General features: G+C 42.7%; 1 protein-coding gene across 2 annotated transcripts; it reads left to right on the top strand.

Annotated features, from left to right (window-relative positions):
- The first annotated feature begins 780 nt into the window (after positions 1 to 780).
- On the top strand, positions 781 to 23,170 carry LOC124021473 (interferon-induced protein 44-like). 2 transcript variants are annotated; one of them, XM_046336669.1, is made up of 8 exons: positions 781 to 844; positions 9,236 to 9,323; positions 11,077 to 11,110; positions 12,184 to 12,385; positions 21,013 to 21,165; positions 21,311 to 21,482; positions 21,873 to 21,973; positions 22,379 to 23,170. In XM_046336669.1, exons 2-8 carry the CDS (start codon positions 9,269 to 9,271, stop codon positions 22,547 to 22,549), a joined length of 888 nt encoding a protein of 295 aa, XP_046192625.1. In that variant the 5' UTR covers positions 781 to 844; positions 9,236 to 9,268; the 3' UTR covers positions 22,550 to 23,170. The 2 variants fall into 2 exon arrangements, with proteins under 2 accessions (XP_046192625.1, XP_046192626.1); XM_046336670.1 differs by lacking the exon at positions 781 to 844 and adding an exon at positions 847 to 866.
- The last annotated feature ends 901 nt before the right edge of the window (positions 23,171 to 24,071 follow it).

The raw sequence follows: 24,071 nt of genomic DNA, 5'->3' as shown, positions 1-24,071 counted from the left end.
GCTCGTTCTGAGCATGACGTCCTGCAAGACAGGAATGTATGTGTTGTGCCATGGCCAGCGAAGAGCCCGGATCTCAATCCCATTGAGCACCTCTGGAACCTGTTGGATCGGAGGGTGAGGGATAGGGCCATTCTCCCCAGAAATGTCCGGGAACTTGCAGGTGCCTTGGTGGAAGAGTGGGGTAACATCTCACAGCAAGAACTGGAAAATCTGGTGCAGTCCACAAGGAGGAGATGCACTGCAGTATTTAATGCAGCTGGTAGCCACAGCAGATACTGACTGTTACTTTTGATTTTGACCCCCCCTTTGTTCAGGGACACAGTATTCAATTTCTGTTAATCACATGTCTGTGGAACTTGTTCAATTTATGTCTCAGTTGTTGAATCTTATGTTCATACAAATATTTACACATGTTAAGTTTGCTGAAAATAAACGCAGTTGACAGTGAGAGGACGTTTCTTTTTTTGCTGAGTTTACATATGTCTGTCCTCTGTAGCTTCGTTTCTCTCTTGATAAAATGTTAATCATGTACAACCATCGACTGATTCCTCTGATCACGTAACATCTCAATATGCAATTGTGGGAAAAACACAACTTTGGAAGCTTTGTCCCCTTGTTCAATAGCAACTATTTTACAACCAAGATATCTGATATGGCTTTGAGATATGAGGTGGCGCTCGTAGTGATGTGGACTGGTGTGGATCAAATGTTAGGGCCTAATTCTTGTCCCAGTCCGCCCCTAGTCACAGTAAAATGAAAGTGAAATCTAGAATTATGTCGAGCATATGCAGTTGAACAAAGACTGCAGGTATACATTTGCTCATTTGAGAATCCGGTTGACAAGGTACGTGGCAGTTTTTGGCAAGGTACATTTCAAAGCAATTTACAATTGATAAAGGTTGAAATTATATTATACTTATACAACTTAATTATGTCATGTTTGTCATTTATTATCATGTCTTGTCCCTGTGCTCCCCATGCTATTCGTTTCCCTCTGCTGGTCTTATTTGGTTCTTTCCCTCCTATCCCTCTCTCTCCCCCTCCCTCTCTCACTCTCTCGCTCTCTCTTCTCTCTATCGTTCCGTTCCTGCTCCCAGCTGTTCCTATTCCCCTAATCATCATTTAGTCTTCCCACACCTGTTCCCGATCCTTTCCCCTGATTAGAGTCCCTATTTATTCCTTTGTGATCCGTTCCTGTGCCGTCGGTTCCTTGTATTGTATTCACCATGCTGTGATTGCGTTTCGCCCTGTCCTGTCGTGTTTTTGCCGTGATTGTGTATCACCCTGTCCTGTCGTGTTTTGTGCCTTCATCAGATGCTGCGTGTGAGCAGGTGTCTCAGTCGACTACGGCCTGCGCCTACCCGAAGCGACCTGCAGTCTGTGGTCGCTTCTCCAGTTGTTTCCCCTCTACAAGTCTAGAGGATTTCTGTTATTCCGTTTTGGACTTTAATAAACTCTGTTTCTGTTAAGTCGCTTTTGGGTCCTCTTTCACCTGCATGACAGAAGGAACCGACCAAGGAATGGACCCAGCGACTTCAGACGCTCGTTACACTGCCGTCGAGATCCAAGGAGCCATGCTCGGCAGACACGAGCAGGAATTGTCCGCTGCTCGCCATGCCGTGGAGAACCTGGCCGCTCAGGTTTCCGACCTCTCTGGACAGTTCCAGAGTCTACGTCTCGTGCCACCTGTTACTTCCTGGCCTGCCGAGCCTCCAGAACCTAGGGTTAATAACCCACCTTGCTACTCCGGGCAGCCCACTGAGTGCCGCTCCTTTCTCACGCAGTGTGAGATTGTGTTCTCTCTCCAACCCAACACATACTCTAGAGAGAGAGCTCGGGTTGCTTACGTCATTTCACTCCTTACTGGCCGGGCTCGAGAATGGGGCACAGCTATCTGGGAGGCAAGGGCTGATTGCTCTATCAAATTCCAGAACTTTAAAGAGGAGATGATTCGGGTTTTTGACCGTTCAGTTTTTGGTGGGGAGGCTTCTAGGGCCCTGGCTTCCTTATGCCAAGGTGAACGGTCCATAACGGATTATTCCATTGAGTTTCGCACTCTTGCTGCCTCTAGTGAGTGGAACGAGCCGGCGCTGCTCGCTCGTTTTCTGGAGGGACTCCACGCAGTGGTTAAGGATGAGATTCTCTCCCGGGAGGTTCCTTCAGATGTGGACTCTTTGATTGCTCTCGCCATCCGCATAGAACGACGGGTAGATCTTCGTCACCGGGCTCGTGGAAGAGAGCTCGCATCAACGGTGTTTCCCTGCTCCGCATCGCAACCATCTCCCTCCTCTGGCTTTGAGACTGAGCCCATGCAGCTGGGAGGGATTCGCATCTCGAATAAGGAGAGGGAACGGAGGATCACCAACCGCCTGTGCCTCTATTGCGGAGTTGCTGGACATTTTGTTAATTCATGTCCAGTAAGAGGCCAGAGCCCATCAGTAAGCGGAGGGCTACTGGTGAGCGCTACTACTCAGTCCTCTTCATCTAGATCTTGTACTACTATGTCGGTCCATCTACGCTGGACCGGTTCGGGTGCTACATGCAGTGCCTTGATTGACTCTGGGGCTGAGGGTTGTTTCATGGACGAAGCATGGGTTCGGAAACATAACATTCCTTTCAGACCGTTAGACAAGCCTACGCCCATGTTTGCCTTAGATGGTAGTCATCTTCCCAGTATCAAATTTGAGACACTACCTTTAACTCTCACAGTATCTGGTAACCACAGTGAGACTATTTCTTTTTTGATTTTCCGTTCACCGTTTACACCTGTTGTTTTGGGTCATCCCTGGCTAGTATGTCATAATCCTTCTATTAATTGGTCTAGTAATTCTATCCTATCCTGGAACGTTTCTTGTCATGTGAAGTGTTTAATGTCTGCCATCCCTCCCGTTTCTTCTCTCCCTACTTCTCAGGAGGAACCTGGCGATTTGACAGGAGTGCCGGAGGAATATCATGATCTGCGCACGGTCTTCAGTCGGTCCCGAGCCAACTCCCTTCCTCCTCACCGGTCGTATGATTGTAGTATTGATCTCCTTCCAGGGACCACGCCTCCTCGAGGTAGACTATACTCTCTGTCGGCTCCCGAACGTAAGGCTCTCGAGGATTATTTGTCTGTGTCTCTTGACGCCGGTACCATAGTGCCTTCTTCTTCTCCGGCCGGGGCGGGGTTCTTTTTTGTTAAGAAGAAGGACGGTACTCTGCGCCCCTGCGTGGATTATCGAGGGCTGAATGACATAACGGTTAAGAATCGTTATCCGCTTCCCTTATGTCATCAGCCTTCGAGATTCTGCAGGGAGCCAGGTGCTTTACTAAGTTGGACCTTCGTAACGCTTACCATCTCGTGCGCATCAGAGAGGGGGGACGAGTGGAAAACGGCGTTTAACACTCCGTTAGGGCATTTTGAGTACCGGGTTCTGCCGTTCGGTCTCGCCAATGCGCCAGCTGTTTTTCAGGCATTAGTTAATGATGTTCTGAGAGACATGCTGAACATTTTTGTTTTTGTCTATCTTGACGATATCCTGATTTTTTCTCCGTCACTCGAGATTCATGTTCAGCACGTTCGACGTGTTCTACAGCGCCTTTTAGAGAATTGTCTCTACGTAAAGGCTGAGAAGTGCTCTTTTCATGTCTCCTCCGTTACTTTTCTCGGTTCCGTTATTTCCGCTGAAGGCATTCAGATGGATTCCGCTAAGGTCCAAGCTGTCAGTGATTGGCCCGTTCCAAGGTCACGTGTCGAGTTGCAGCGCTTTTTAGGTTTCGCTAATTTCTATCGGCGTTTCATTCGTAATTTCGGTCAAGTTGCTGCCCCTCTCACAGCTCTTACTTCTGTCAAGACGTGTTTTAAGTGGTCCGGTTCCGCCCAGGGAGCTTTTGATCTTCTAAAAGAACGTTTTACGTCCGCTCCTATCCTCGTTACTCCTGACGTCACTAGACAATTTATTGTCGAGGTTGACGCTTCAGAGGTAGGCGTGGGAGCCATTCTATCCCAGCGCTTCCAGTCTGACGATAAGGTTCATCCTTGCGCTTATTTTTCTCATCGCCTGTCGCCATCTGAGCGCAACTATGATGTGGGTAACCGTGAACTGCTCGCCATCCGCTTAGCCCTAGGCGAATGGCGACAGTGGTTGGAGGGGGCGACCGTTCCTTTTGTCGTTTGGACAGACCATAAGAACCTTGAGTACATCCGTTCTGCCAAACGACTTAATGCCCGTCAAGCTCGTTGGGCGTTGTTTTTCGCTCGTTTCGAGTTTGTGATTTCTTACCGTCCGGGTAGCAAGAACACCAAGCCTGATGCCTTATCCCGTCTGTTTAGTTCTTCTGTGGCTTCTACTGATCTCGAGGGGATTCTTCCTTATGGGCGTGTTGTCGGGTTGACAGTCTGGGGAATTGAAAGACAGGTTAAGCAAGCACTCACGCACACTGCGTCGCCGCGCGCTTGTCCTAGTAACCTCCTTTTCGTTCCTGTTTCCACTCGTCTGGCTGTTCTTCAGTGGGCTCACTCTGCCAAGTTAGCTGGTCATCCCGGTGTTCGAGGCACTCTTGCGTCTATTCGCCAGCGCTTTTGGTGGCCGACTCAGGAGCGTGACACGCGCCGTTTCGTGGCTGCGTGTTCAGACTGCGCGCAGAAGAAGTCTGGTAATTTTTTTCTGCTTCTGCTCCTGGTCTTGCTGGGTCTCAGTCTGTTCCCTGCCATCGCATCTCTCCTGTTCTTGTCCCTGCCCTTGCTGTGTCTCAGTCTGTCCCTAGTTCTCATTTTTTTTTAGAGTAGTACCCTAGTTTCCCTTTTTATCGTTTTTTTTCGTTACGGTCCTGAGGAGAGGAGTTGGGTTCTTTCTCGGGACGTGCTGGACCGTTTGATCTATGATTTCCTCCGTTGCTGCCAGTGTTCCTCCTCGAGAGCGCCAGGAGGCGCTCGGTGAGTGGGGGTACTGTCATGTTTGTCAGTTATTATCATGTCTTGTCCCTGTGCTCCCCATGCTATTCGTTTCCCTCTGCTGGTCTTATTTGGTTCTTTCCCTCCTATCCCTCTCTCTCCCCCTCCCTCTCTCACTCTCTCGCTCTCTCTTCTCTCTATCGTTCCGTTCCTGCTCCCAGCTGTTCCTATTCCCCTAATCATCATTTAGTCTTCCCACACCTGTTCCCGATCCTTTCCCCTGATTAGAGTCCCTATTTATTCCTTTGTGATCCGTTCCTGTGCCGTCGGTTCCTTGTATTGTATTCACCATGCTGTGATTGCGTTTCGCCCTGTCCTGTCGTGTTTTTGCCGTGATTGTGTATCACCCTGTCCTGTCGTGTTTTGTGCCTTCATCAGATGCTGCGTGTGAGCAGGTGTCTCAGTCGACTACGGCCTGCGCCTACCCGAAGCGACCTGCAGTCTGTGGTCGCTTCTCCAGTTGTTTCCCCTCTACAAGTCTAGAGGATTTCTGTTATTCCGTTTTGGACTTTAATAAACTCTGTTTCTGTTAAGTCGCTTTTGGGTCCTCTTTCACCTGCATGACAAATTATATAATAGTAATAGACCAATGGTAATAAAACTGTGCTCTACATTTTCTTTGGAATATGCTGGTGGACAAGATGTTGTAAATGTACAGAGAACAGATCACAGAGACAATAGAAATATAGGTGTATATATAAGCTATGTATATCCTGATACAGCCATTTTTGGTGCTAGTGAAAATGAAAAATAAATTACGCCATGATAAATGCAGAATCATATATAAATATTTATATATATATATGGCTCTGTAAAAATGTAATTATGAAACTGTTTGTTTGTATCCTGGATGCTGATTGGACGCGTTCCAAGCTGTGCTGTTTTGGCCATCATAGGCACCCAATGCCTGCAAACACTTCAATCTGAATTATCACTGCGCCTCCATAAGAAAATCATCATGTTACATTTACATTACATTTAAGTCATTTAGCAGACGCTCTTATCCAGAGCGACTTACAAATTGGTGCATTCACCTTATGACATCCAGTGGAACAGCCACTTTACAATAGTGCATCTAAATATTTTAAGGGGGGGGGTGAGAAGGATTACTTTATCCTATCCTAGGTATTCCTTAAAGAGGTGGGGTTTCAGGTGTCTCCGGAAGGTGGTGATTGACTCCGCTGTCCTGGCGTCGTGAGGGAGTTTGTTCCACCATTGGGGAGCCAGAGCAGCGAACAGTTTTGACTGGGCTGAGCGGGAACTGTACTTCCTCAGTGGTAGGGAGGCGAGCAAGCCAGAGGTGGATGAACGCAGTGCCCTTATTTGGGTGTAGGGCCTGATCAGAGCCTGGAGGTACTGAGGTGCCGTTCCCCTCACAGCTCCGTAGGCAAGCACCATGGTCTTATAGCGGATGCGAGCTTCAACTGGAAGCCAGTGGAGAGAGCGGAGGAGCGGGGTGACGTGAGAGAACTTGGGAAGGTTGAACACTAGACGGGCTGCGGCGTTCTGGATGAGTTGTAGGGGTTTAATGGCACAGGCAGGGAGCCCAGCCAACAGCAAGTTGCAGTAATCCAAACGGGAGATGACAAGTGCCTGGATTAGGACCTGCACCGCTTCCTGTGTGAGGCAGGGTCATACTCTGCGGATGTTGTAGAGCATGAACCTACAGGAACGGGCCACCGCCTTGATCATGTTCATGTTGCAGTCTGTGATCATGTCTTGTATTTATCTCAAATCGCACATCATTTCCCCTTGCTTCTAGCGTTTGGTTTGGTACAGCGGGGGTTAACATGCCTAGCTGTCTGCCTGTCCAACCTTGGAAGATTGGTTTCACTTTTGAAGGGCTGAACTCCGCTTTAGCCTACAAAAGAGAGTGAACGGGTGTTCAGATCAGACTACATTTTTTTCTGAGCCAGGCGAAATGACGCATGAACCTCATTATTACGGATTAAACAAAACAAACTAAAATGCAGAAACTGCAGTAGGGGTCCGTCTGTAAAATAAATGGGGATGCCAAGCCAGAAAAAAATACACATTACAAACAGTGTTGTGATAACTGTGTTGTTTTCTCTACCACATAGCTCATAGTGATATAAGGCCTAGACAACAAGAACACAACAGCCGGTAACCATGTTTCCATCCACAGTTTTGTCCTATGATAATCACGACAGCTGTGATGGAAACAGATCATTCATCCGACATATCATTTGTTCATTCAACATGGTGGGATTTTGTTTGCACTATGTCATCATGCAAGGATTTTGATTCACTCAAAACTGTGTGTTCTCTACTCCTACAAATAATCCCCAGATAAAAGGAGAAACCTTTAACTAATTTATATGTTTGTGTGCAAGTAGAAAAAACACATTAACACATCCTACTTGTAGAGGAACAGTCCTTGCTTTCCTGAATCCTTGGGATGACCCTTCCCCCAATTGAAGTTAAACATTTCAAATGGTTAAGCTAAGAGTTAAGGTTAGGGTTAGCTAAGGGTTATGGTAAGGGTTGGGTTTAAGGTTAAGGGCAGGAGTTCTCGAACTTTCTTTGTACACAACCTAATTTGATATCTGAAAATTCTCTTGACCCCAACCATGTGAAAAAAAGTATGTAATATAATATAATATAATAAATATATGCCATTTAGCAGACGCTTTTATCCAAAGCGACTTACAGTCATGTGTGCATACATTCTACGTATGGGTGGTCCCGGGAATCAAACCCACTACCCTGGCGTTACAAGCGCCATGCTCTACCAACTGAGCTACAGAGGACCAACCACCTAGAGTTGATTGATGCACCGGTGTGTCATCTAAGTAACATTTCAAAAAAATCCCCATCAAAATCCATTAGTTTAAACTAGAGATATTAGGTTTTTTGCTTTTCTTTTCAATCCCCTGCATCCTCCGATGTCGCACTTCCACATCTGTGTTGAAAGTTGGCAGAGCTACAACGCTGTGTACTACTCCCTTCACAGAACAGCGTAAACTGGCTCTAACCAGAATAGAAGGAGTGGGAGGCCCCGAAGCACAACTGAGCAAGAGGGCAAGTACATTAGAGTGTCTAGTTTGAGAAACAGATGCCTCACAAGTCCTCAACTGGCAGCTTCATTAAATAGTACCCGCAAAACACAAGTCTCAATGTCAACAGCTTCTAGCCCCGTCTGGATTGTCTGTTGAAACCTAGCACTATACAGCACACTTGTTAGCACACACATGAGGGTGAAGCTAGAGTGGCTATCCGAATGAATGTGGATAGTGGAATTCCCCTGTAAGGGCTCTTTCCCCTACTCTTCCCTTCCCGTCAGGCCTAAGAACAGCCCTTAGTTGAGAGTTATTCACACTGTATACACAACCATCTAGAATGGTCCAAACACACCAATACAGTCATGAAGAGGGCACAACAAAGCCTATTCCCCTCAGGAAACTAAAAAGATTTGTCATGGGTCCTGAGATCCTCAAAAGGTTCTACAGCTGCAACATCGAGAGCATCCTGACCCGTTGCATCACTGCCTGGTACGGCAATTGCTCTGCCTCCGACCGCAAAGCAGTACAGAGGATAGTGCATATGGCCCAGTATATCAGTGGGGCTAAGCTGCCTGCCATCCAGGATCTCTACACCAGGCGGTGTCAGAGGAAGGCCCTGAAAATTGTCAACGACCCCAGCCACCCCAGTCATAGACTGATCTCTCTACTACCACATGGCAAGCGGTACCAGAGTGCCAAGTCTAGGACAAAAAGGCTTCGCAACAGTTTTTACCCCCAAACCATAAGACTCCTGAACAGATAACCAAATGGTTGCCCGGACTATTTGCATTGTGTGCCCCCTAACCTCTCTTTACGCTGCTGCTACGCTCTTTTTATCATATATACATAGTCACTGCATAGTCACTTTAACTATATATGTACATACTACCTCATTAAGCCTGACTAACCGGTGTCTGTATATAGCCTTGCTACTCTTATTTTCAAATGTCTTTTTACTGTTGTTTTATTTATTTACTTACCTACACACACACATACCTTTTTTTCCCGCACTATTGGTTAGAGCCTGTAAGTAAGCAATTGACTGTAAGGTCTTCTTCACCTGTTGTATTTGGAGCACTTGACAAATAAACTTTGATTTGATTTGAATGAGTAATTCCTGGATTCTCATGCGGTATTGCTTAAATATAACTGAGTTGCTAAAATAGTGTAATGACAATACTCAGTTTTGAAGTTGTAAGTCACTCTGGATAAGAACGTCTGGTAAATTACCAAAATGTCAATTATATTTAATTAAGCAGACTATTTACATTATATTTAGTAGTTGAACAGACCTGAAACACTGGACAAAGATATGGCAGGAAACGGCACTTCAAAACCAGCAGCCCCAGCCCCAGCTCCACCTAAAGGTAAGATGTGCATGTGTTCAAATGCATGGGGTTAAATTGTGATTTAAAAAATGTATGTAAGGGATAATCAACAAGGAAAATAATGAATGACGTATAAGGTGTGAATGACGTGTAGAGCCCCGAGTTAATTATCCCTTTTATACCATGGCTATAATTTAACACATTTGCAACTAGAAATGTGTTAATTTGCTGATATAAACTTTCAAGTCTGTTTGGTTACCTTGGCAAATGCTGTAGCTATCTAGAAAACTTGCTAACTAATTCAGTGGATGTAGAACACATTTCTATCTTGCAAATGTTCTATATAACTACAGTAGTTGTCGTGGTAATCAAACAAACAGATTTACTAGTTTAGCTAACCAAACCATCAGTACTAGCTTGCTGAAAACATTATTCAACAATACCAATACGCAGCTCAAACAAAATGTAAAAATGAACTATAGCCATTGAATTCTACCGTGCAAATTCTACTGTTTTTTTTATAGGGAAATAATGCATGCTCTAGAATGCCCTTCAGGACAATCAGAAAAGAGCATTCAATCATGCCATGGTGTAACATTGTAACGACCCTGGGTTTATAAGCGCGGAAATCGACTCGTGCTGGAAGGTCGAGACTTGCTCACTGTTGTTTCATTTACATTGGTGCCAAAAGTGCTATGATATTTCAAGTTGATGAAATTGAATCAATAACAACAATACAGAGAATATACAGGTATTTGAACGTGATACACCGTGTGTAACGTCAATTTTTACAGTATATTCCACTTCTTGAGTCGTCCCTCTCCACACAGACCTAGCCCCACCCCGCCACTCAAGGAGCATATTTGTTGTTTGACCAGGAGACACTTTTGTTTTTTTAAGAACTTATTTTCAATGACAGCCAAGAAACAAAAACCCCAGAACTGCCTTGTTCAGGGGCAGAACGACAGATTTTTGACCTTGTCAGCTCGGGGATTCGATCTTGCAACCTTTCAGGTACTAGTCCAATGCTCTAACCACTAGGCTACCTGCCGCCGCTCATTCAGTCTGCATGGTCACTCCAGCACATACAACAATGTTGATGACAACGATGTTGTTTCCAATTTGATCATGCCTAAATCAGCATGTTGTTTGTGCAACAGTATCTTCTAAATCAAAGAGGAATAGGCGAAGCATGAATACGTTGGCTACATGAATAAGGATTTAATGTAGCCAAAGACTATAGGGTCCCCGAGGAAACACTGAACATCACCTTTGGTTCCTACCCTGTCACAATAACTCATCCATGGCATTTTCATTTGTTGTCATGTCAAACACTGTTTTCAAAATGCCCACTATTATTTATATTCTAACTATAGAGTTAGAATAAACATTATATTTCCATGATTCCAGAAGTTCACCTAAGTGTTTTGATCTAAATCGCAATTGCAACATTTGGTTATTAAAAATAGGGCCTAGTTTTTTTGCCCATATTGTGGCAGTGTGGAAATGATCTCAAATGAGTGCAGGAAATACAGAAATGGATGGAAATGCAGGAAATTATTTTAGGTGGAAGTTGAATTGAACAGTATAAAACAATCAGAATGGAGAAAGACCACATATATAATGGGTGCCACCCTAGGGTCACACACTACTCATAAAACACATTTTGAACTTTTATTAATCAAAAACATAAAATACTGTCATACTGTCAAAAATGTGGAAAGAAAACATGATATGATATTTTTCCCATGTCGCCCAGCCCTATATCAAAGTATGCACTTGTATTTTGCAGTTTTTGACAAACCATGGAGGAACACACCGTGGGGGTAAGTTTGAATAATCAACTCCCTTTGTGATTTGGAGTTTCTGAGCTTTTAAGAACTTATATAAAGAGGAAGTTAGTGATTTAAGTTCTTAAAGGGGAATTCCACCACTTTTCAACCTCATGTTCTTATCTTTTTAACTACAGAACATAGAAATGAGCCATTTTCACAGACATTGGTATGGTGCTGGAGATAACGAATATGAGATTGAAAAGTAGTGGAATTGCCCTTTAAGTCACCAGCAGCATACCACCCTTTGTCCAGAGTGGCTCGCTATTTGAGTGCTAGCAAGCCAACAGCATTTTCGGTCACAGGAGGTAGGTGGCACCTTAATTGAGGAGAATAGGCTTGTGGTAATGGCTGGAACGGAGTTAGTGGAATGGTAAGTCGCTCTGGATAAGAGCGTCTGCTAAATGACTTAAATGTAAATGTAAATGTATCAAATACATCAGACATTTTGATTTATTTTATTTTACCTTTATTTAACTAGGCAAGTCAGTTAAGGACAAATTCTTATTTTCATTGACGGACTAGGAACAGTGGGTTCAGGGGCAGAACGACAGATTTGTACCTTGTCAGCTCGGGGATTTAAACTTGCAACCTTTCGGTTACTAGTCCAACACTCTAACCACTAGGCTACCCTGCCGCCCCATAGTTTCCATGTGTTTGATGCTATTCCATTTGCTTCATTCCAGCCATTATTATGAGCCGTACTCCCCCTCAGCAGCCTCCATTGAGCTATGTAGTGCTAGATATCAACAGCCAATCATCACCTGGCATCGCCTCTAGTGGACATAGGTTACTTACTGCATAATGGACAAGGTTGTTGAGGTATTTTGACTTGAGATCCACACGTGCAATTTACTCAGACTTGTTACTCATGTTAATCAGTCATTGATGTCAATGGGAGACTTATGTGAAAAATGTTTCTCACAATAGAATACCGCCCATCATCATTATTGTAACCCAGTATATACATTTGAAAAAGTGAATAAGGGCATTTGTCAGAAAGGTATTTCCCATATACTGTAACATTACATTGCAATCAGGACACTGAACATGTTTTTCTCTGACAGTGGAAGAGATCAGTTGTTGGAGGACCTGAAGGCATATGTTCCACGTAACCCTGGCATAGAACATGTTAGGATTCTGCTAAGTGGACCAATCGGAGCAGGCAAATCAAGCTTCATCAACTCCATCAACAATGTCTTTCAGAATAAAATGACAATGAAAGCCCAGGTTGATTCTGCTATGGCTGATAAAAGCTTCACCACAACAGTAAGTCTGTGTCCAGCTTATTTGTAGCCTAGATCTACTGCTTACTAAAAGTATATACTATGTATTAACCATTATACATACTACTTAGAACATACTATTTAGTAAAAATGTGTGCAGTATGCAGTATAACGCATCATCTAATGCACAAAAGTGTTGTTTTACCACATTTGTTCATTTCAGTACAGCCTGTCGTCCTTATCTTATTATCAGCTGTTGTCAAAAACAATTGACTGAAAAGACTATTTGCTTCCTTATTAGTGCGCATCAAACTCATTCGAGAAGACGAAAAGCAGAAGTTAGTATGACATCCTGGCATTTAAAGTATACGCAATTTTGTAATTTCAAATGCTAAAAACATTTCAATTATTACTGCATACCCCAAAAGCCTAAATTGAGTGAGCTAGGACAAGTATTTGGTCACGGCCTAAGTCATTTTGCACATATGGTAAAAGTTCAGGGTAGCAAACATAGACAAATACTTGCAACCAGGGTATTAAAGGGTAAATGAATTTATGTAAATACAGAAAATACATGGGACATTTGTCTCGCCTCTACTAAAACTACATCCTGTATACTAATTGTACTATATATTTAGAACATACTGTTTAGTAACAATGCATGCAGTAAGCAATAACATCTAGGCTCACCCATACTAAGAATGTATTTTAATTAGCAATTGCGTTGTTTTCCGCCATCCATTCCCTGATCTGATTAGCAGCTGTTGTCAAACACATGCAACTATTACCTTCCTCAATAGCATGTAACGAATTCTACTTGATGGATAGCTGAAATGAGAATGACTTCCTGTTATTTAAAGCAAACCACACTTTCTAAATGTCACATATTATAAAACTTTCTATTGTCATATGCCCTGTTTATCAAAAGTGTTGGAAAAACTTGTCAATTATCAACTGACTGGCTTTCTTGATGTCTATAGTTTTCTCTCTGGTATTCAATCTTGTTTCCGCTCAGGTTATGGATGTGTCACTGCAACCTTCAAGGTCCTAAATGATGTCACCATTGCCCTTGATTCTAAGCAATGTTGTGCTACTATTTTTATTGACTTGGCCAAAGCTTTTGATACGGTAGAATATTTTATTCTTGTGGGTCGGCTAAGGAGTATTGGTGTCTCGGAGGGGTCTTTGGCCTGGTTTGCTAACTACCGGTCTCAAAGAGTGCAGTGTGTAAAGTCAACTGGACAGTTTCATGTCCATCTCTACATTCAAAGACTCAATCATGGACATCTTACAGTCAATTTCGGCTTGATCCGAAAATGTGGTCGGAGGCGCCATAAGGATGGTGTGACGCTTTTGCGTAGCCTCCGGAGTCATGCAGAGGCCAAATTAAGCTCTGTACCACATCGCCGTGCGCCTCTCAAATTTTGTAACAATGCAGAGGGTGCCCCATAGACATGATTGGTTGACGGTAGGTGAGGGCGGGAGGTCCTGTATAAACACAAACTCATTTCCATGACAACTTCCTTCACAACATCTCTGCGCTGCTCCGTGAATCGCAAGAACCTTAAATTCACTTCTTAGGGATAGGTGTCCAGTTAACGGGGCAGTTGTAAATCATACAGCGTCTTGTGTCACCATCGCAGATTTTAGAGAAACAACAAATGTTGGTACATATAAGTGTCTTATATCGGCTGAAAGCATAATTCTTGTTAATATAACTGCACTTTCGCTTTTTACAGTAGCTATTACTGTGAAAAAATGCCATGCTATTGTTTGAGGAGAGCTCCTAACAGAATACTTTTTTCACCGTGATAGGTTTGATATATTCACCTCTGAAGGTGAAATGTGTACTTACATTCTGCAATCTTGCTTTGATTTATCATCCAAAGGGTCCCAGAGATAACATGAAGTGTTTTTTGTTAGATAAAATCCTTTTTCATATCCTAAAAATGTCCATATAGCATGCACGATCGATTTTGCATTTCCACTTGTTCAATTTGCAAAGACAGAAATTTGAAAATCTAACCCTAAACGTTGTTTCAAGCAGTCAAATCACATTTGTATGTATTCCTCAGAGATCCTAGTATGTAACCAGACTTCACTATATCATTAGAGGTGTAGTATATCCTATAGGACACCAAATTTGGTCAGAGAGCTACGCCTTCATGGCACACCGATGACACGGCTAGTCTTAATTTGATCAACTGTATCTTTGTCAACTGAGCACCAATCGGGTTCAAACAAAGCTGGCTAGATTGCCAATGAGATGGGCTTTATGGGAGTATCCGGAAACCCTGTACCTGTTGTAAAATGTAGCTTCTAACCTTTTGCGACAGCATGCCTTTTCCTTTTAGACAAAAATGATAAGAATATTCAGAGTAATGAAAACTGGTTGTTTTGCAAATGTTGAACTTACAATATGGCTCCTAATACCGGAAAAGCTAAATCAAAGACCAAGTATACATATTTGATGACATTCTTGCAGAAACATGAAATATGAATGCAAATGTCTCCTTCACGATTTGCCCAAATGTACCTGGGTGGTTTCACACTAAATGTCATGTAGTTCTTTCATACTTCAAGTTATCCGTCTGAATGACTCAAAATGGCGCCGGAAGAAATGGCAGCAGTTTTACAGACGCCCAACCAATTGTGCTGCTGTGTTTTTTGTTTGGTGTTATTTGCAACTTATTTTGTACATAATGTTTCTGCAACCGTATCTTACGGCAAAAAAAGAGCTTCTGGATATGAGAACAGCGATCACTCACCTCGGATTAGACAAAGATTTGTGAGAATGCTATTCATTGACTACAGCTCAGCGTTCAACACCATAGTACCCTCAAAGCTCATCACTAAGCTAAGGATCCTGGGACTAAACACCTCCCTCTGCAACAGGATCCTGGAATTCCTGACGGGCCACCTTCAGGTGGTGAGGTTAGGTAGCAACACATCTGCCATGCTGATCCTCAACAATGGAGCCCCCCCAGGGGTGCGTGCTCAGTCCCCTCCTGTACTCCCTATTCACCCACGACTGCATGGCTAGGCACGACTCCAACATGATCATTAAGATTGCAGATGACACAACAGTGGTAGGCCTGATCACCGACAACGACGAGACAGCCTATAGGGAGGAGGTCAGAGACCTGGCCGGGTGGTGCCAGAATAACAACCTATAACGCAACGCAACCAAGACTAAGAAGTTGATTGTGGACTACAGAAAAAGGAGGACCGAGCACGCCCCCATTCTCATCAACGGGGCGTAATGGAGCAGATTGAGAGCTTCAAGTTCCTTGGCATCCACATCACCAACAAACTAGAATGGTCCAAACACACCAAGATAGTCGTGAAGAGGGCACGACAAAGCCCAAACCCCCTCAGGAAACTAAAAAGATTTGGCATCGGTCCTCAGATCCTCAAAAGGTTCTACAGCTGCAACATCAAGAGCATCCTGACCCGTTGCATCACTGCCTGGTACGGCAATTGCTTGGCCTCCGACCGCAAAGCACTACAGAGGATAGTGCATATGGCCCAGTATATCAGTGGGGCTAAGCTGCCTGCCATCCATGACCTCTACACCAGGAGGTGTCAGAGGAAGGCCCTGAAAATTGTCAAAGATCCCAGCCACCCCAGTCATAGACTTTTCTCTCTACTACCGCATGGCAAGCAGTACCGGAGTGCCAAGTCTAGGACAAAAAGGCTTCTCAACAGTTTTTACCCCCAAGCCATAAGACTCCTGAACAGATAATCAAATTTCAAATTTGATCAAATTTATGAACATTTGAACATCTTGGCCACGTTCTGTTATAATCTCCACCCGGCACAGCCAGAAGAGGACTGGCCACCCCACATATGCTCTCTTTAATTCTCTCTTTCTTTCTCTCTCTCGGAGGACCTGAGCCCTAGGACCGTGCCCCAGGACTACCTGACATGATGGCTCCTTGCTGTCTTCAGTCCACCTGACTGTGCTGCTGCTCCAGTTTCAACTGTTCTGCCTTATTATTATTTGACCATGCTGGTCATTTATGAACATTTGAACATCTTGGTCATGTTCTGTTATAATCTCTACCCGGCACAGCCAGAAGAGGACTGGCCACCCCACATAGCCCGGTTCCTCTCTAGGTTTCTTCCTAGGTTTTGGCCTTTCTAGGGAGTTTTTCCTAGCCACCGTGCTTTTACACCTGCATTGTTTGCTGTTTGGGGTTTTAGGCTGGGTTTCTGTACAGCACTTTGAGATATCAGCTGATGTACGAAGGGCTATATAAATAAATTTGATTTGATTTGATTTGACTAACCGGTGTCTGTATGTAGCCTCGCTACTGTTATAGCCTCACTACTGCTGTGGGAGGCTTGGATGACAAGTGGGGAGAAATCCTTCACTAAAACGGGCCGCATGCGAAGAGCAACTTATCGTCAAGTCTGCCAGTGGGTCCTGACAGCGTGGAGCATTGTCAAAAAATCCACTATCATCAACGGGTTTCGAAAGGCTGGACTGCTGCGTGTTGAAGAGGGCAGCATGAGCTCAGCGGGGAATTTGCCTCCGGATAAAGTGAGGAGAGCGACAATGAAAACGATCCAACATCGGATGAAGCAATTTTGAGGCTATTCAACTCCGACACCGAAGGAGATGACTTCAGTGGTTTCAGTGCACAGGAGGAGGAAGATAGTGACCAATGACTTTCTTGGTAGGCTACTGTTTACTGCTATTTATTTTTTATTTTTGTTACAAGCCATGTTTCCTTAAAGCCAATATATTTTTGTTACAAGCCGTGTTTCGTTTAAAAACCAATTTATTTTTGTAACAAGCCGTGTTTCGTTTAAAAGCCTATTTATTTTTGTAACAAGCCGTGTTTCGTTAAAGCCTATTTATTTTTGTTACAAGCCGTGTTTCGTTTAAAGGCTGTGTAAAGTTAATTTGTTTCAATGTACCGGTAGGCACCTGCGGCTTATAGACATGTGAGGCTTATTTATGTACAAAATACATATTTTAATAATTCAGTGGGTGCGGCTTATATTCAGGTGCGCTTAATAGTCCAGAAATTACGGTATATGTAGTGAGTGCAAATGAGGTAAGATAAGGGAATTAAGACAATATATAGGCCATGGTGGCGGAGTAATTACAATATGGCAATTAAACACTGGAATGGTAGATGTGCAGAAGATGAATGTGTAAACACCTGTTGTATTCGGTGCACATGAAAAATAAACTTTGATTTGATTACAAGGTGTCAACTTGTTTCTTTTTCCACATCTCATAGCTTCCCTCAAAAACAGTTACAGTTAGGACTGAGTGTCTGTGTAACTGTCTGAGATGATTTGATTTGAAACTTTGCACATACACTGCTGCCATCTTGTGGACACCATCGGAATTACAGTCAGTGTGATGGCTCGAACTGGGACCTTTCTGTTGCATTTCAAACATGGTGGTAGAGAAAAAATGTTTTTTTCTTCGTATTTTCTTCTACCAGATCTATTGTGTTATATTCTCCTACAGTCAAGTCACATTTCCACAAACTTCAAAGTATTTCCTGGTATCAATAATATGCATATCCTTGCTTCAGGGCCTGACCTACAGGCAGTTAGATTTGGGTATGTCATTTTAGGCGAGAATTTAAAAAAGGGGGGGCTATCCCTTAAATTCTGCACTGCCAATGCAGACGTTGGATTGACCATGCAGCGCCTTTTCCTGACAGTTGTGGTTGCTTCGCGTGATGCACTGTCATCTTTACCTTTTTGCCCTTTACATTTACATTTACATTTAAGTCATTTAGCAGACGCTCTTATCCAGAGCGACTTACAAATTGGTGCATTCACCTTATGACATCCAGTGGAACAGTCACTTTGTGCTGTTGTCTGTGCCTAACAATGTTTGTTTCATTTTTGTGTTGTTTCCTTGTTGTCGTGTGTTGCTACTGGGTTGTTGTCATGTGTTGCTGACATGCTGTAGCCTTATGTTATTACACAATTATTAATGGCCATGTTTAATTAATTAAATTGGAAGTTATCAATTGTGATCATGGTCACAACTCTATTGCAATTGCCAATCAGCTGTTGTTAGAATGCATAAGATTGACAGTAACAGTCAGTCAGATTAGGCTACAGGTAAAATCTTTAAAAACTATGGCTGTTGTTGACAAGCATATTCAGTTCATAGTTAATAATATTTGATTCAGTGATTGGAATTGCATGGGGTCGTAATTTCAACAGGCTATTGAGAAACACAATAGCTTCTTACCTTGATATTGCCGAAATGAGATGCAAGCCTATCAGGGGTTATATGCTACCTTCACCTAGCTCAGCAAACCATGGCGAAGTTGAATTACAATCATAAACATGGATTTTAATCAGTAGCCTATGCCTATTGAAATGACAATCTTACGAATAGGCCATTTATAATAGTTTGTTGTCTTGACATCTGGCACATAATAATGGCACAATTGCCAGAAAATAGCCTAACATTTGTTTTTTGAAGTTCATCCAAAAGATTTCAAGATTTTTCCTATCCAAGATAGTGTAAATTTGGTCCAATTGCACTTCCTAAGGCTTCCACTAGGTGTCAACAGTCTTTAGAACCTTGTCTCATGCTTCTATGATGAAGGGAGGGCTAATAAGAGCTGTTTGACTAAGAGGTCTGGCAGAATGCCATGAGCTAAATCATGCGCTCTGGCCGTGAGAGCGAGCTGCGTTCCTTTTCATTTCTAAAGACAAAGGAATTGTCTGGTTGAAACATTAATGAAGATTTATGTTAAAAACATCCTAAAGATTGATTCTATACATCGTTTGACATGTTTCTACGAACTGTAATATAACTTTTTTGACTTTTTGTCTGGACTAAGTGCCTGCGCCTCGTGAATTTGGATTAAATGCGTGAACAAAAAGGAGGTATTTGGACATAAATGATGGACTTTATCGAACAAAACAAACATTTATTGTGGAACTGGGATTACTGGGAGTGCATTCCGATGAAGATCATCAAAGGTAAGTGAATATTTATAATGCTATTTCTGACTTCTGTTGACTCCACAACATGGCGGGTATCTGTATGGCTTGTTTTGGTGCCTGAGCGCTGTACTCATAATGTGCTTTTTCCGTAAAGATTTTTTGAAATCTGAAAAAGCGGTTGCATTAAGGAGAAGTATATATTTAATTCTATCTATAACACTTGTATTTTTAATCAACATTTATGATGAGTATTTCTGTAAATTGATGTGGCTCTCTGCAAAATCACCGGATGTTTTGGAAGCAAAACATTACTGAACATAACACGCCAATGTAAACTGAGATTTTTTACATAAATTTGAACTTTATCGAACAAAACATACATGTATTATGTAACATGAGTGTCATCTGATGACATTTTATCTCTATTTCTGCTTTTTGTGACTTCTCTTTGCCTGGAAAAATGGCTGTGTTTTTCTGTGACTAGGTGCTGACCTAACATAATCGCATGGTATGCTTTCGTCATAAAGCCCTTTTGAAATCGGACACCATGGTGGGATTAACAACAAGTTTTTCTTTAAAATGGTGTATAATACTTGTATGTTTGAGGAATTGTATTTACGAGATTTCTGTTGTTTGAATTTGGCGCCCTGCACTTTCACTGGCTGTTGTCAAATCGATCCCGTTAACTGGATTTCAGCCATAAGAAGTTAACACGCAGTAATTATTTTGATAGAAAACCTCAGTTGTTTCTTACGTTGATGTTCCTTCTTAATAATTTGCTCAAACGTTATGGAAAAAGGGTTTAGACCATTTCTATTGGATATAAGGTACGTGGCAGCTCCTCTCTTGCTTCACCCAAAAAATGTGGGCTAGTTTTTAGGCCTTGTGGGTAGGTTATGGGTGGTCACTGTGCTAGAAAGTTTGGCTACACCTGGCAACCCTGCACGTCATTGGAGGAGTGGGTGAGTGGCCGACTTCCCCCCCACCATATCGTTTTTCTGTGGCTACAGCTAGAGATACAGGTGTCATTTGGTTAGCTATGTGAATCACTTTGCTGGCTGTTGAACTTTAATGACTGTTATCCACTGTTAGCATATCTCTTAGTTGTCAATCAAATGTATTTGGCATCAACCAAATGTGAGGGCAGGCAGGAAAGTTTCCATTCAGTTGTCAACATTTGGGTCGGGACAAGCATGCATTGGCAGGCAAACTGCAGAAGGGCGAGCAGGCTACTATTCCCCATTGTTTATCAGTGCAATTATGATGGCCAACTACAAGCTGAAAAAGTTTGAGAGGGTTTATCTACTCCCAAATGTAAGAGGACTCCAGTGGTATTTACAAATTTGCAGAAATCCATTCAGGTGTTTTTTGTGGCATTTGGTGAATGTTGTCGAATGATCTAAAGTCATGCGAACACATGATAGCAAATGGCTTATGTGCATATAGGCCTACTGTTGCTCGGACTGGCTATGGTTCACCGGTCTGTGTAGAGGTCGGTCCTGGACAAGACAGATGTTTTATTTACTTCAGTGACTATTCATTGTCCAAACACACTTTCCCACTCTATATTGCTATAGAATGTTCACAAATGCCTTACTCTACGTAATTCCCAAACATTCTATGAAAGTAGGTGAAAATAACCACATTTAAGTGCTCGCACGGAATTGACCACAACCCTGATTGGTTGATGACGAGTGACAAAAATTCATGCACGTTTCTCTCTCATTTCAGTACAGAACACACAAAATTGAGAATGGAAAAACTGGATCTTATTACCCATTTATCTTCAATGATGTCATGGGTTTTGAGAAACAGAATGGCAAAGGAGTGCATGAAGATGACCTTAAGAAAGCACTGACAGGACATGTGAAAGAGGGTCACAAGGTAAAATCTCTCTAGCACAACAGCACTGCATGCTCATTACTATGTGAAAGAGATTTTGTGATTTAATAATTCAATTACTGCCATTGTTAATATGCTGGAACTCAATATGAAGTCTTGTTTTTGTACTTTGTCTCATTCTGTCTAGTTCAATCCGAGTCATTCATTGACCGAGGGAGATTTGGGCTACAATAAGTCCCCCAGTCCAAGTGACAGAGCCCACTGCCTGGTCAATCTGATTCCAGCAGATAAGATTGCTCTCATGGATGATGAGGTCATCAAGAAGATGAGGGCCATTAGATTAGTGGCCAGTGAATTGGGTAAGTGGAGAAAGTGGAGAAAGACATTATTGAGCACTATTACTGTAGTCACTGATATATAAGATAAAATATATACTGTAGCGACGCTGGTTTATAAGCTTGGTTATCAACTATGCCACTTGAGCATGTTTTTGTGGCACAGTCAATGGCACTCTGGCCTTCACGCCAGAAGGTTTAGGGTTCGAGTCCCACTCCTTGCCTGTTTCATTACAATACTTTATTGTCCTTTGTGCTCACAACCCAACCCACTGAGTCACACACACTCCCCAATGGTCTGGAAGCAATGGGTCAGTCACAGGCAAATACTTATTTCACATAGGCAAATACTTATTACACATAGGCAAATACTTATTACACATAGGCAAATACTTATCAGAGTCTCTTTTTCAGGAATTCCCCAAGTGGTCATCCTCACCAGGGTTGATATAGCTTGTCCATTGGTGAAAGAAAACTTAAGAAATATGTATCTAAGCAAGTATATCAAGGAGATGGTGAGACATTTTCATTAACTTAATAGGGTCATAATATTCCAGTTCAGTATTTTACAACTTTTTCTAACAGGCAGCTGCATGCCCTTACCACTCCAATTAGCTAGTGGTGGTATGAGTTAACTGAAGCTTGTAGTGGCTATTTAAAGAAAACGAATGGATTACAGTTTATCCTTGCCCATAAATTACTAAAGTTGAGGAACCGTCTACCATTAAGTTGTAAAATACTGAACTTCCCATTTAAATCACAGTGTATAGTGAGCTCAAATGTATATGACTTCATTATTTAATCTCAAATTCAAATGACAATAGATTCCAGCAACAAAAACAATTACAACAAACACAGTCCAAATACTTTTGTAAGGCACGTGTGTATATATTAAACTCATTTTATGTTTTTTGTTGAAGATGGAGAAATGCAGTATAAAGCTGGGCGTCCCAGTGAACTGCATCTTTCCTGTGAGGAACTACCATGAGGAAATCGAATTGGACGAAGACATGGATGTGCTGTTATTTAGAGCACTGAAGCAGATGGTCGACTTTGGAGACGATTTCCTAAAGGAGATGGAACAATCTTAAATAAGACTTGTGCCTAAGCTATCGACACCATCTGTGTGAAGCATGCCCGACATAGAATAACAGGGATTGTGGTCTCAGCCATATTTAAAAATGGCAAATACAGCTCCCCATTGATATAGTGAGATAGTTATTATTACGGCGCATTTCATTCTAATAATAATACAGCATCATCATCATCTAAATGTTGATAATACGATCTGAGTTCTCCATTGATGTCTGTTTATCTGAGTTTGATTGGTTATATACCTAGGAATTAATGTTGATATTAAAAGGCTGGGCGTCCCGCTAGCGGGACACCTGTCGACAACCTCCGGTGAAATTGGAGGGTGCGCAATTCAAATAAATAATCATAACAATTATGGATATAAAAAATATTGTAGGTACATACAAGTATCTTATATCGGTTAAAAGATTAAATTATTTTTAATCTAATTGCATTGTCCGATTTGCAATAGGCCTTACAGTGAAAGCATGCCATGCAATTATTTGAGGACGGCGCCCACATCAAAATATTTTTCAACCAGCACATGCTTCATAAACTCACAAATAGCGATTAAATATTTACTTACTTTTTGAAAATCTTCCTCTGATTTGCAATCCAAAGGGTCCCAGCCTCCCAAAAGTCAGTTTAGTTGGTGCCATTGATTTGAGTAATCCACTCGTTCATCATGCAGAGAAAGGAATCCAAAAAGCTACCTCTGAAATTTAAAACAAGTCAAAATAAGTTTCTATTTAATCCTCAGGTACCCTAAAATGTAATTAAACTATAATATTTAATCCAGAAAGAAGTATGTTCAATAGAAAAATAAAAGAATGAGCAGGCGCACGCACAGACTGATTTCCAACTCTGGGTTCCTGTATCAAAACTCAATTATTCCTCGTTTGGGAAGAAACAAGCCTGAAATCTTGAAAAAAAGACTGTTGACATCTAGGGACTTGTCATCTCCCGTCTGGATTACTGCAACTCGCTGTTGGCTGGGCTCCCTGCCTGTGCCATTAAACCCCTACAACTCATCCAGAACGCCGCAGCCCGTCTGGTGTTCAACCTTCCCAAGTTCTCTCACGTCACCCCGCTCCTCCGCTCTCTCCACTGGCTTCCAGTTGAAGCTCGCATCCGCTACAAGACCATGGTGCTTGCCTACGGAGCTGTGAGGGGAACGGCACCTCAGTACCTCCAGGCTCTGATCAAGCCCTACACCCAAACAAGGGCACTGCGTTCATCCACCTTTGGCCTGCTCGCCTCCCTACCACTGAGGAAGTACAGTTCCCGCCCAGCCCAGTCAAAACTGTTCGCTGCTCTGGCACCCCAATGGTGGAACAAACTCCCTCACGACGCCAGGACAGCGGAGTCAATCACCACCTTCCGGAGACACCTGAAACCCCACCTCTTTAAGGAATACCTAGGATAGGATAAGTAATCCTTCTCACCACCCCCCCTTTAAGATTTAGATGCACTATTGTAAAGTGACTGTTCCACTGGATGTCATAAGGTGAATGCACCAATGTGTAAGTCGCTCTGGAT

The sequence above is a fragment of the Oncorhynchus gorbuscha genome, unplaced genomic scaffold, assembly GCF_021184085.1.
Source record: "Oncorhynchus gorbuscha isolate QuinsamMale2020 ecotype Even-year unplaced genomic scaffold, OgorEven_v1.0 Un_scaffold_1126, whole genome shotgun sequence".
NCBI classification, from domain to species: Eukaryota; Metazoa; Chordata; class Actinopteri; order Salmoniformes; family Salmonidae; genus Oncorhynchus; species Oncorhynchus gorbuscha.
This window is presented reverse-complemented; position numbering and strand designations above follow the sequence as displayed.

Bases quoted from the DNA above. Each gene is read 5' to 3' on its own strand.
- LOC124021473 (XM_046336669.1), top strand. From the start codon at position 9,269: ATGGCAGGAAACGGCACTTCAAAACCAGCAGCCCCAGCCCCAGCTCCA. The intron at 12,386-21,012 runs GTAAGTCTGTGT...CTCTCATTTCAG, and splicing joins ATAAAAGCTTCACCACAACA to TACAGAACACACAAAATTGA. The intron at 21,483-21,872 runs GTAAGTGGAGAA...TCTCTTTTTCAG, and splicing joins ATTAGTGGCCAGTGAATTGG to GAATTCCCCAAGTGGTCATC.